The following is a 12,299-nucleotide window of genomic DNA, read 5'->3' on the forward strand; positions in this document are numbered from 1 at the left end:
GACCGGTTCTCTACCCAAATTGTTTTTCAACGATAACGTGACAAAGGCAAATCGTAGTTTGTTTTGGCGTGCAAGAAACGTGTCTAAGGAGAACGGGTAGAAGTTTGCCTGGGTAAAAGGCGGTAAGATTTTTGTAATGAAGGACCAATGTGAACCTTTGATCCGAGTAATCAGGCCAGCTGATATTGCTAGGATTGTATAAGCAGCATGGCGTCTAGTTTCTGTGTGGTTCCTGATTTTAGAAGTTTCAGAAATACTCTTGGCTTGAGGTCACAACATAATTTTACTTTCGTCAGCGTAAACGTAAGCCTACGAAAGTACTGGAACGAGTTTAAAGAGATAGCGGAAGCGGCTAGCAATTACGTTGACCCTTTTGTTCTAACTGAGATAAATATACCACAAGTCGGTGCCGATACGTTTACGCTGTCTGGTTATCGTTCACATTTCGTGACCCGGCCACGAGGGCGTGGAGGTGGTCTAGCGATTTTTGTTCGTGACATGTATGTGACGTCTGGAATAGATATTACGTTCATTCATGCGGAATGCCTGGCCATAAAAATAATTCTTTCAAATGCAGATCTAATCCTCCTTTCGTTATGTCGTCCACCAGGTAACAGCGTGAGGCGATTCTTGGCAGAGCTTGATGAAATACCGGGCAAATGGGGTTGAGCTGTGCAGTTATGCTTAGCTGGTGATTTCAACATAAATGCGCTATGCGTCACGTCAACTACTGTTTCCGATTACTCATCCATTCTGTCTTCTTATGGTTTAGAATCCATCATAAGTCTTCCGACTAGAGAAAAGTGCTTAAATAACCGAGTAGTAGCCTCCTGCATAAACCACATTGTGGTGCGCGCATCTGACTATTCTGTGGCTGCTTGCGTCATAAATCAGAGGTTAGCTGACCTCTACTTTGTGTCCTGTCGCCTTTCGAAGCCTTCTCTATCTGTAGAACATCAATCGCTTGGGAACACAAAAAGAAATAAAATGAAAATTCAAATCACTATTACAAAAATGTTCGACCAGCACATCGCTAATTTTGCCTGGTCTTTGCTGTTGATGGTAGCGCACCCGATAAGGCATACGAAAAGTTCTCCACTCAACTTAAACACTTTATACTGCTATGAAAAAATGCAGAAATAATGTTAGCTGGCTTAATGCCGATATTATATGTGCCATATCTTTTAGGGATTGGTTCTGGAAGCGCTGCAAACGTTCTCCTAAAAATGAGAGATTAAAAGCTGAATATAAAATGACAAGAAACAGGGTAGTCGGGCTTTTGCTAACAGCGAAAAGAATATATTTATTTAATAAATTCAACCAATCGCGCAAAAGTCGCGCGAATACGTGGTCTATAATAAATAATCTTAGGAGAGGAAGTGACGTGCTTTCTAATCCCATTGACTCATTTCTAGATGATAAAACAGTGGTAGTTAACGCATTAAACTGTGTTTTCTCGCGTGCTTCTGAAAACGCCTTCTCCCAACAGGAAAATCATTGTACGTTGAAGGAATCTGTGTCGGCGTCCGCTTCCTTGCCTAGCTGATCAACACCTGACCTGAAAAGGATTCTTTTTAATTTTCGGCAGAATAAACCACCAGGAATAGATGGCATATCAGTAGGCACTCTGCGGAGAAGCTTCGATGTTTCTATAATGTTTATTTAGAAACTGCAGTAATTCCTGAGACTCTAAAAACGGCTATAGTTAGGCTACTATATAAGGGAGGCAGGAAAGATAAGGTTGAAAACTATAGACCAATCTCAATTTTGCCGGTGCTTTCCCAGATACTAGAAAAATTCCTTTATGAATGCATGACTTTTTTCTTAATGAAGTTTTCGATTTTATCGCCCAGGCAGTTTGGTTTCGTTTAGAATCGAGGTACCACAGTCTTATTAGAAGAATTCTCAGATGAAGTATATTCTGCATTTGAAAACAGCTTATTCACCTTTGCGCCATTTCTTGACATAGAAAAAGCTTTTGACATAGTGAATCATAACATTCTACTAGAGAAACTAACTTTCAGAACCACAACGACCATTCCACAACAACCATTCCACAACGTACTGCGAAACATGTGTGGTAGGTCACAGATAGTAATGGCCGACAAGGAAACCGTCAGTAGCAAGCAATGGCTTACAGCCGGTGTTCCTCAGGGTTCGATTTTATCACCTCTTTTATTTAACACATTCGTAAATGATCTTCCTCTAGTAATTTCTAAAGGCACTTTCTATCAGTATGCTGACGATACGGTAATATTAACAGAGCTTATAAATTATGAAAAGGCTGTGGGCGCCCTTCAATATACAATACACAGTGTAATGCATTGGTTTGCAAAAAATTGTAATAATGTAAATATCATGAAGACACAGTTAATGTTTTAGAAATCCCTTAAAGACCACAGCAATAATCATTCCAGTATCCTTGCATGATCAGCACTGCGTTTCATGTACGTTTAACCCTGTTCAGTATGTAGACTGTGTGAAATATCTCGGTTTATTTACTGATAGCAGCATGTCGTGGCAGCATCATCTGGCCTATCCGTGTGGCAAACTTAGGAGTGTCGCTTGGTTTCTTTTTAATATAAAAGGTTTCACGCCATTATCGGTAAAGAAAACCGTAGTGCATGCACTCGCATGCAGCATATTGCGATACGGAATCACCGCTTTCGCTTTCTGCGCACTGCGAGGGCGAACGAGAATTGACAGTTTACTGAAAAATATATTGAAAAGCGTCGCCTATGGCCAGGTTTTAAGTGACAATTCATTTTCAGCGTTAGGTTTTCCTTCATTTCAGTCGTGATTTAAGCAAACTGATGTCTTTCGTCATTTTTGGAACGACCAATTCAAAGAGAAATATGTAGCCCCTCGACTTATGGGGGACAACATTCGTTTGAATGTTCCTTGTTCATGAACTAGGTATGGTGAGGCACGACGATGTGTCTATGTCCCAAAAATCTTTAATGATCTACCTGACGAATTTTTTTCTGTTCAGTCAAAAAAGGTTTTGAAGAAGATCTGTAGAAGCGTGAAAAAATGTTCACTACGTTGGTTTAACAGGTATATAATTTTTTGTTTTTGATTTATATAAGCGTGAAAATATGTTCAAGCTACATTGTAATAACACGTATTTAATTTTTCTGTTGTTTGCACAATGTTTTGTCGCCACTAAGGCGACACCTGTATGTACTGTCGGCCAAAAAATAAACGGACCACGGCTTAGGTGGCCGGAGCGGCTGCGGGTCCGCACCGGGGCGCTGCTATCTCGCTCCGCGTAGTGTTCCTGTATATGCTCCCGCAGGGAGCAGAGTTGCGCATAGGTCCGCCGTCGTGATCGAGCTCTGCAGCGAAGCCACTCCTCGTGCGCGCAGGAGCCAAATGCCGCGCGGTGTTCCACCTTTTTCTCTAGAGGTCGCGAGCTACAAGCCCCAATTGTTCGCAGGCGCTTAGCAAAGGGCACTTCTTAATACAGGCTACGCTCGAACGAGTCATTCGTGCAGTCGGAGGGGGTGGGCTTCCAACCAAACGAAACTTTGTATGTACCTATGTAAACACGCATATACGAACACACACATGAACGTACAAATAGGGGGTAGGACCGCCTTCGATTCCCCAAAATAAAATACTCCCGTGGCTCGAACAGCTCCAAAGTTCACTCGCAAACACGCAGTACGTTGCCACAAAACGCGATGCAATGATTTTCAGCATGCGTATGAAGTTGTCTTATCACTGTCAGAAATCAAGAAATGTTTTAAAGAGTGTTTAAAACTTCACACACGTAAGGTGGACACTTAGCGCATTTCGGCTGCCGAAACCAGCCGTTAATGACCGTCGCCAAGAGAGCTATCGTGCCTGCAGTTATGTCAGTGACCGTTAACAGAGCGTCATTTATCACTAACCATCGTTCACAACAGCTGCACGTTTTCGATACATGCGGTGCAGACACAGATTTAAGCGCATTTCAAATGTTCACATGCGCACGTTTTAAGCAAAGCTTACTTTTACGATTCATTCATACCGCAGACTAATCAGCTATATAGTAGCAGCAAATCTGCAAGTAGAAAAAGATTCAAGATGCAAGAGCTTCTAGACCAAATTCATTTCATACAAGGGAATGCATGAACGGCTGCTGGCATCAGGCCAAGTGTGCTGGTTCTTGGAACCTTGGGGGCAGAATTAAAAGAAACTGGAAAGGCAACAAGCTATTAAGAGTAACAACAGGTTATTTTTATTGCACTAATCACATCAAGATGGCAAACTTGCAGAGTAATTATTCACACAGTGCAGACTGTAATCTGACAACACATTTTTCTTGATCTCTTACCACTCGGAGAAAAGCCAGTAGTTGAAGACACTGTATCAAATCAATGAAATCACTGAAGCAGGTTTTGGCCAAAAAGCCAGGTTACAAAGCTTTGTGACCTATCGCATCAGAGGCAAGGAAATTTTACGTCATTGAACGCATTCACTCCACTCCCGCCCACAGGAAACAACATTCACCAAATCACAACGTAGATTTCTAGCGTGTTTAAATGAACGACAAGTTTTTGTTCCACTGGCTGATACATGATGCTCACAAGCTAGCACACATACAATTGCGGCTTAGCTTCTATGGCAGCAATTATAGTTAACAAAATAAATAAGCCTGTGCACTTCAAGACAATAAATTGACTAGAATCAATTTTACGGTTCTCAAAACTTCACACGGAGAAGGAATATATTACAATTATCACAGCTCGAGAGCTAAATATGCATATGCCAACTTAGCACCCGTTTTATCCTTGTTCCCTTGTGTGCTTTCTGCAAAGATGTCCTAGCTCTTCAGAAATTGCGGTTGACGAGAGAAGTACATATTATTCATTTCAATTTAAAACTCTGAAGGGTGCATTCAAAGTCAAGAAGCCCAGACTTGTTAGCAACAACACTCTCACTATGTATCAGTGTGTCCGCAGCTAGTTTGCTTGGCTGAAGCATTTACTCCTATGACTGACTTCCGTGTGGTTTGTGCAGTGTGGTGCGCTGCACGCCGTCATACTGGAATACAAGTGCCAGTACGATGTGTTTCGTATCACTTCACCAAGGTCCTTGACTTCACATCGTCGAATACCGTACCTGAAACCCGCAGCTGCTCCTCTCAACGCACGATCGACGGTCCGCTGATTGCAATGGCGATGGCACTGATGGAAACGACGAGTTCGCATGAGTCGGCGATGCGCCCGTAAAGTTGGCTTCGCAGCGGCGCGGATCATTTGACGTCATTTTTCGCGCTCGGCCAATAGCGGTGCGAGCGGCGCCGGAAAAGGTATGCGCAACTCTGCTCCCTGCGGGAGCATATACAGGAACACTAGCTCCGCGCGCTGACGACGAGAGTGCTCCGAGTGACGCCAGACTCACTCTCACGCGGGGACTTGTGACGCCTGATAAATTTCTAGTGCGCCGTTCGGTTGCTCTGCTGCTGACAGTCGCGACGAAGGGGGCCGTCCATCGCCGGTAGCCTAGCACACGGCGCTTTCGCACACTAGCGGACGGCCACACGGCATCAAGCCGCGGCGCTGAGAAGGAAGGAAGACTCCTTCTGATTGTTGTTTTGCTTATATTCGCCTTATCGTTCATATTAGTACATGTCGCCGGCGTCCACCGCTGCTCAATTTAGCCGCAACGGCGGCTACGGTGACGTGCGCACTTTCACGCCAGCGCGATAAGTTACGTAATGTAGAAAGTTGGGCTAGTTGTTGATTAATCATTATACCTTGCCGGTGAAGCAGCGCACTGACACGGACACAGCGAAGACACATGAGACACGCAGACGACACACGCAGCGGGTGTCGTCTTTCCTTGTGTGACTTCACTGTGTCCGTGTCAGTGCGCTGCTTCACCGGCAACGTAAGCGATAAGTTGCAGGCCTCAAGCTTTTACTGTGGGTATGGCTTTTCTGTCGAGATTACTTCGCCGGCATTGTCTCCCGCAGTGGGTCTAATATTCATATCAGCGACGCCTCTGAAAACTGCTTTGACTGTCTACTACAATGCGTAGGCAGTTACGTAACTTTATAAAAGTACCGTCAGGAAGCGATGAATGGGAAGACGAATCGGATAAACTGGACAGTCGTCAAAGTTTATTCACGGAAGCATTCCATAAGCTTGAATGGGTCCTCAGTGCGATGAAAAGTTCCCGTCGAGCGCGATAACTTGGCTTACTCGCCTTGACATCGAGTCATAGAGCGCCGCCGCTACAGCTTTGGACGTCCGCGCAGCGCTTCCCACTCTGCAACATATCGCGCCGGCGTGAAAGACCGTACGTCACAGTAGCCGCCATCGCGCCTACACTCTTAGGCAAAGTTACACCATTTGGCTTGCCCCTTCTGCCACACAACAATAATCCTTATCTGCCTTGATGCGTTTCTTTTCTTTAACGCTGCGAGCCCGGAACTTTCCAGTAACGAACGGCACGCGCGTTATCGGAAGGTGCACTCCAAAGGGTGTAAACTGTTCTATGCTGATAACGCGCGTGCCGTTGCGTAGAATCGAGCAGCGGTGGACGCCAGCGGAATGCACCAATATGAAATATAAGGTGAATATAAGCGAAACAATCAGAACGGGTCTTCGTTCCTTCTCAGTGCCGCGGTTTGATGCCGTGCGGCCGTCCGCTACTGTGCGAAAGCGCCATGTGCAAGGCTACCGGCGATGCACGGCCCCCTTCGTCGCCACCGTCAGCAGCAGAACAACCGAACGAAGTACTACAAATTTATCAAGCGTGATTAGGTACCGCGTGAGAGTGAGGGCGAAGTCTGGCGTCACCCGGGGCACTCTCGCCGTCAGCGCACCGAGCGAGATAGTAGTAACGCCCCGCTGTGGCCCCGCAGCCGCTCCGGCCACCTAAGTCGTGGTCCGTTTACTTTTTTGACCGATAGTACATACGCTGACCTCATCGCTGTTGCCGGCGCTGCCGGGCTTAGTAACACAAGCCATTTAGGCTTCGACAGGCGCGTACTATGTATTTGTGCTTTGGTGCATAAATAAATATTATTATTATTATTATTATTATTATTATTATTATTATTATTTGCAATTTCTTCCGAGCAGAAGCGGAAGCTCTTTTACCGTATAGGCTCTGCCAAGGCACATATCATGTAGTCTTTGTGGATTGGCTGTATTTTGCCTGAGTTTATTTTGCATACACCTTTATAGGTAGAAGTATTCAAGTGCCATTTGCTTTGCACATAAAAACACGATTATTTAGAGCCGGGCCTGAGTGACATTCTTCGTTTACCCACTTAATATCCCCACCTGTATAGATGGCCATCCTTTTATCGTGTTATTGAATGATATATAGCTTTTGTTTCTATCATGCAACTGCTTTATATTATTTGTAAATGCGTTTATTAAGGCGTAAAGGTATTAAGCCGCAAAAGTATTAAGGCGTAAAGGTACTGGGGTCGATACCTAGCATCTCCACCACTTGAAAAGGTGTTTTTTTAGTCACCGGTGCTTGGGACCGACTGTTTTAGGAGTGCACGAAGTCTCAGCATGAACGACGTCTCCCTGAGAACAGCGCTGGAAAGGTTGGCTCGGTATAGTGTTCGTCTTCATCGCCACAACCGTATTGTTAATTTTGACTTTGGGCAATTTACCCCATGAAAAATCCATTAACCCTCCTATTTCAATGTCCTGCCTGCGAATGTGGTTATGCAAATAAGCATATAAGTAAATAAATAGACAAGACATTCAACTAAACTGAATTAGTAAATGCATCTGCAAAAGAACGAAAAACGCAAACGCACCAGCAAATGTCACCTGATTGTTACGTGGGACTTTGACGTATCCTGCAGGCTGCACCAAATTTCTCTTTGCAGAGCCGCCGCCGTAATTGTATTGACAGCTGTGAATGGTGAAACCACACGCTGCAACCGCTGTCCTATTAGGGATAGGATATTGTGTCTCGCCCCCTTGTACACATTGACACAGCGCATGCCTGGTTTCGCCACTATACGCATGCGCTTGCAGAGACACCCCACACGGCGCGTCCAGTGCCGAAGAAGCGCGAACCGTACGAGGACCTCCTCCTGTGCACGATAAGTCACAGGGCAATATTCAAGGAGATGTACCCACCAGACGGCCACTGTGACTTGCTCTTCTACACTACAGCTTACTACGAGCCCTCGTCCAAGGAGTTTCTGGGCGCGCGAGATCAATTCAGCTTCGACGTGTTCCGCAGCCAAGCGAGATCGGCTGGTGCGAACAGCAAGACCGGCTACGGCGTGTCTTTCGATTACACGTGAGTTGTTCTTCAAACGTATTATCTTCTCTATTACTCATAATTGTCCGGGGCTGACGAGGCGGGAGCAAGTCCTCTCAGCTGATAGTTGGGTCACGCGGTTCTCCTGCTCAGAGTAACTGAGCAACAAGTAACTAAGCAACAAGCGTCTGTAGAAGCAACTGCTTTGGCTGGTGGCGGTCTCCGCCTTTAGAATTATAATCAGGTTTGGGCGGCAGCTTTCCTATTCATGTTGATCGCACTGTTGCGAGATTGCAGGCCACAGTAAGCCGGCCTCGGGCTGTAGGATCTTGTGCATCGCACTCTAGGCTTTGATGGATCACTCAGTACCTTAGCTTTCGTGCTATTTCACTTGTTTCTGCATCCCCAAAGACACTACCAACATCTACTAGAAATTTCTCATGTCTTTACTTAGGTAAATAGAGCGATTAGAATAGTTAATGAGCTCTGACGGGCGGGGCAGCAGTGCCATTCATTTCATTGTACATAAAATATAGTGCTTAGTCATTGATAACGGAAACCCTTTCATATTAGGGGTGCTGCAACGTTTTCTTAGAGAGGCTTTGCATGCAAAACGCGTCTTCTCTGCATTCTCTTCGAGGTTAAACTCCGAGTACCTGATGCCTTCTTGCCTGTCTTCCTGTTGTCTCGACCCGTTTGTAAGCCATGAAAAACCACTTTGTCACATATGGAACTTATAGCTGATTTTCTGGAGTCAACGTAGAGTTACTCTAGCAATATCTTTGTAAGCCCTAAAATTTTGAGATTTATGCAAATCCGACCAACTAGAACAAACATCGTTAAAGCTATTACAACAAGTGTGCAATTTTTATCTGAAAGACATGATACAATATTCTCTTAAGTAGGCCAGCAACATAACAGGCCAAGGGATATTAGGCGACAAATCGAAGGAGCTGAGGCTGGATAGAAGTGGCACCAGATAAATTATCTGAAAAAAGAAATGAATGAACTTGAATGGCACAGTCGAAAGCACAATTTGGACCTTCACGGTATTCCAAAAACTGAGCACGAGAATCTTCTCGACAAAGTAAATGCGCAGTCTCCTTCAGTTCCGCCTCATCCCGCATTGTTTCCGTCTGATGTAACTACCATGCGCCGTTGCCGTCAAATCCTGATAAAACGCCCGGTATTGTCGTTCGTTTTGCGAGACAGTCTATCAGGGATGACTGGTTTTCCGATCGCAACAAGCTGAGTGTAACTAACTCAGATGTGCGCATTCAGGAAAATTTAAATATGCAAACGCGGCAACTTCTGCGGGAGGCAAAACAGTGGCCACGCGAACATGACTTTCATTTTGTCTGACACAATGCAGGAAAAGTCCTTGCAAGGTGGAGAGAAGGCGAGTCGGTTGTTGTTATCAGGTCAAGACGCGACTTGACAGCCCAGCGTTATTCCCAAGTTAAGCGCACACCGTGCCTTCATTATAGTTTCATGTATATCGAACCTAGCAATTTCAAGGACCTTGGCGAAGTTTGTTTCTCAGGTCCCAAAATTTTTCACTTGAACGCACAATCTGTTCGGAATGTAAGCCCTTTCTTACACATTCTTTAACTAAATTGGTTTTTATTTTGATGTGATCATGTCTGAAACTTGGTATGTCCGTGACAATGGCGTATACCGGCCTCCTGGCTACAATGTTTACAACCTTACTCGCTTAAGTCGTCCCGGTGATGGTTTGTCTGTTTTAGTGAAAGAAACATTGCTGTATAAATTCCTTGGAGATATTACTTCACCGAGTGCCGACTATGAAATACAGTTGGTAAAAATTATTCATTTTATTTTTTCTACTGTGTAGTGCCTACCAGATGGCAGCTATAATACATTCTTTGAATATCCACAAGAGTTTCTTCATTACTGCGTTAGAAATGAGCTAGTAATTATTTGTGGCGGTGATTAACACAAACATGAATATCACTAGCACTGAAAGTACTGAACTAACTTCACTTCACCCAGTTACTCTAATTGATTTCTTCCTTGTTAGTTCTCATATTACAAATGTAGAATGTCGTGTTATTGCCACTGCTCTCAGGGATCACCTAACATTATATATGGCATCTTCACAAAATCGCAAATTGCGAAGATCCTGCCCATAAGGGCAAATTATGTCTTCTCAGAACCTTGAACTTTCTGGGCAGATGTTCTTGTCTACGATGACGAATTCGTGGCTTTCGATATTTGAAATAGTCATAAATGTATATGAAACGAGTTTTCCCCACAAATACTACTGTCGTCCTCGAGGGATACGCTAGCCGTAGGTTAGTCGTGAACTGCCCGCGAAAATTATTACGGAAAGTTTAATGTGTAACAAATTAATAATAGCCCTCTCTCAGTTGTCTTATCGTACAAATACCTTGGACTGAACATCACCAGCAATCTTTCCTGGAACATGCATGTCGACATTATATGTAGCAATTCCAATCGCATGTTGGGCTATTTGCGCCGAAACTTGTCATCCGCACCATCGTCACTGAAACTAACTCTCTACAAAACATTAGTTCACTCCAAACTAGAATACGCATGCGCCATTTGAGACCCGGTTAACATTACACTCATAAACAGCATAGAAGCCCTTCAAAATCATGCAGCGCGTGTCATCTTATCAAACTATGCCCGACATGCTAACGTTACCTCAATGAAGACAACACTTAACTTGCCAGAACTTTCTTTCCGTCGTAGATGCTTCCACCTTTCGCTATTCCATAAAATCTACCACCACAACCCTTTGTTGAAAGAACAGCTTATCACCCAACCGTCATGCATATCATCTCGCTCTGACCACAGTTTCAAAGTTGGTGTGCTGTCTTCACGTAATAAACTTTGTAGTAATGCATTCATCCCTAGCACAAGCAAAGATTGGAGCCACCTTCCCGCCACCGTTGCAGCCATCCTGAATACCGACACCGTCAAAACCAGTATTCATGAAACGCCACGTTGAATATGTCTTTGTATCTTGCACAATTCTTTCCTTATGTTCACCCACTCCTTTCTGTAATGCCTTCTGGCCTTGAAAGTATCTTAAATAAATAAATTGATTTCGCTTCGGGACCCGCTTTATTACAGGAGTTAAGAAATATCACAATCGCTTAAATAGAAAAATTAGCGCAATAAATAATATTACTTGAATAATATTGTTACGGCGAAACCAAGAGTGGTGCCAGTCGGAAGAAGACTTGACCAGTAGAGGTGGAATCGCTCTCGACAGCCATCTTGTTTATGCGTCATTGTCTCTCCTGCAAACATCTGCAACTTAACAAATTGGTGAGAGCTGCCCACGAGAAACAGCAACAGAGCTCTGCAGTCGTCATCACCCTGGACTGGACAACATGGTGGGCGAAACAGGACCCGGCATGGCATAGCCCACATCAATATCTGAAACCCCGACGGTTGTGCTGGCCCAGCCGCGGGCTCCTCGAACGTTCTGCGGCAGCGACCACCTCCACGTGGAGACTGCATCGCCACTTATGAGTGTGTAAATGCCCACAACAAATAAGATCCGATGATTAGGTTGGCTAACTTGGTCTTCTACCTAAAAAACACAGCGAAGGTTTGGTATAACAACCGCGAGCAATAGCTTAACAACTGGGACACGTGCAAATAGAAGTTGAGGGCCTTGTTCGGCCGTCCAACCGGGCGGTAGAGCACCGCTAAAGAAGAACAAGTGACCCGCGCCCAGACAGCCACACAATCATTCGTCCAGGATGTGCTCGCTCTAGGTCGTAAGGCCGACAGCAATATGGCTGAGTCAGACAAGGTTGGGCATGTCCTCAAAGGGATCGCTGACTATGCTTTCAACTTGCCCATGTGCAAAAATTCTGAAATAGTAGACAACGTAATAAAAGTGTCAACGGTTTGAGCAGGCCAAGAGCCGCCACACTTCTGCGACATCCTCTTGTGACAACAGGCTAGGAGCGCAGTGACCACCATCCTCAGATGATATGAGGCGCCTAGTGCGGCGAGATCTTGAAGCCATGTGACCTGCAGTCCTTCTTTCTCGCCCCAGTGAGCCG

At 44.8% G+C, this 12,299-nt stretch overlaps 1 protein-coding gene across 1 annotated transcript in view; it reads left to right on the top strand.

Moving 5' to 3' along the window:
* Nucleotides 1-12,299, top strand: part of LOC135898230 (uncharacterized) — a 516,585-nt gene that overhangs the window by 80,628 nt on the left and 423,658 nt on the right. The window contains exon 4 of the mRNA XM_070539355.1: nt 8,001-8,271. Within this exon, the coding sequence (XP_070395456.1) occupies nt 8,001-8,271 (271 nt within the window). The remainder of the gene's footprint in view (nt 1-8,000; nt 8,272-12,299) is intronic.

This window comes from Dermacentor albipictus, chromosome 5, assembly GCF_038994185.2.
Source record: "Dermacentor albipictus isolate Rhodes 1998 colony chromosome 5, USDA_Dalb.pri_finalv2, whole genome shotgun sequence".
Taxonomy (NCBI): domain Eukaryota; kingdom Metazoa; phylum Arthropoda; class Arachnida; order Ixodida; family Ixodidae; genus Dermacentor; species Dermacentor albipictus.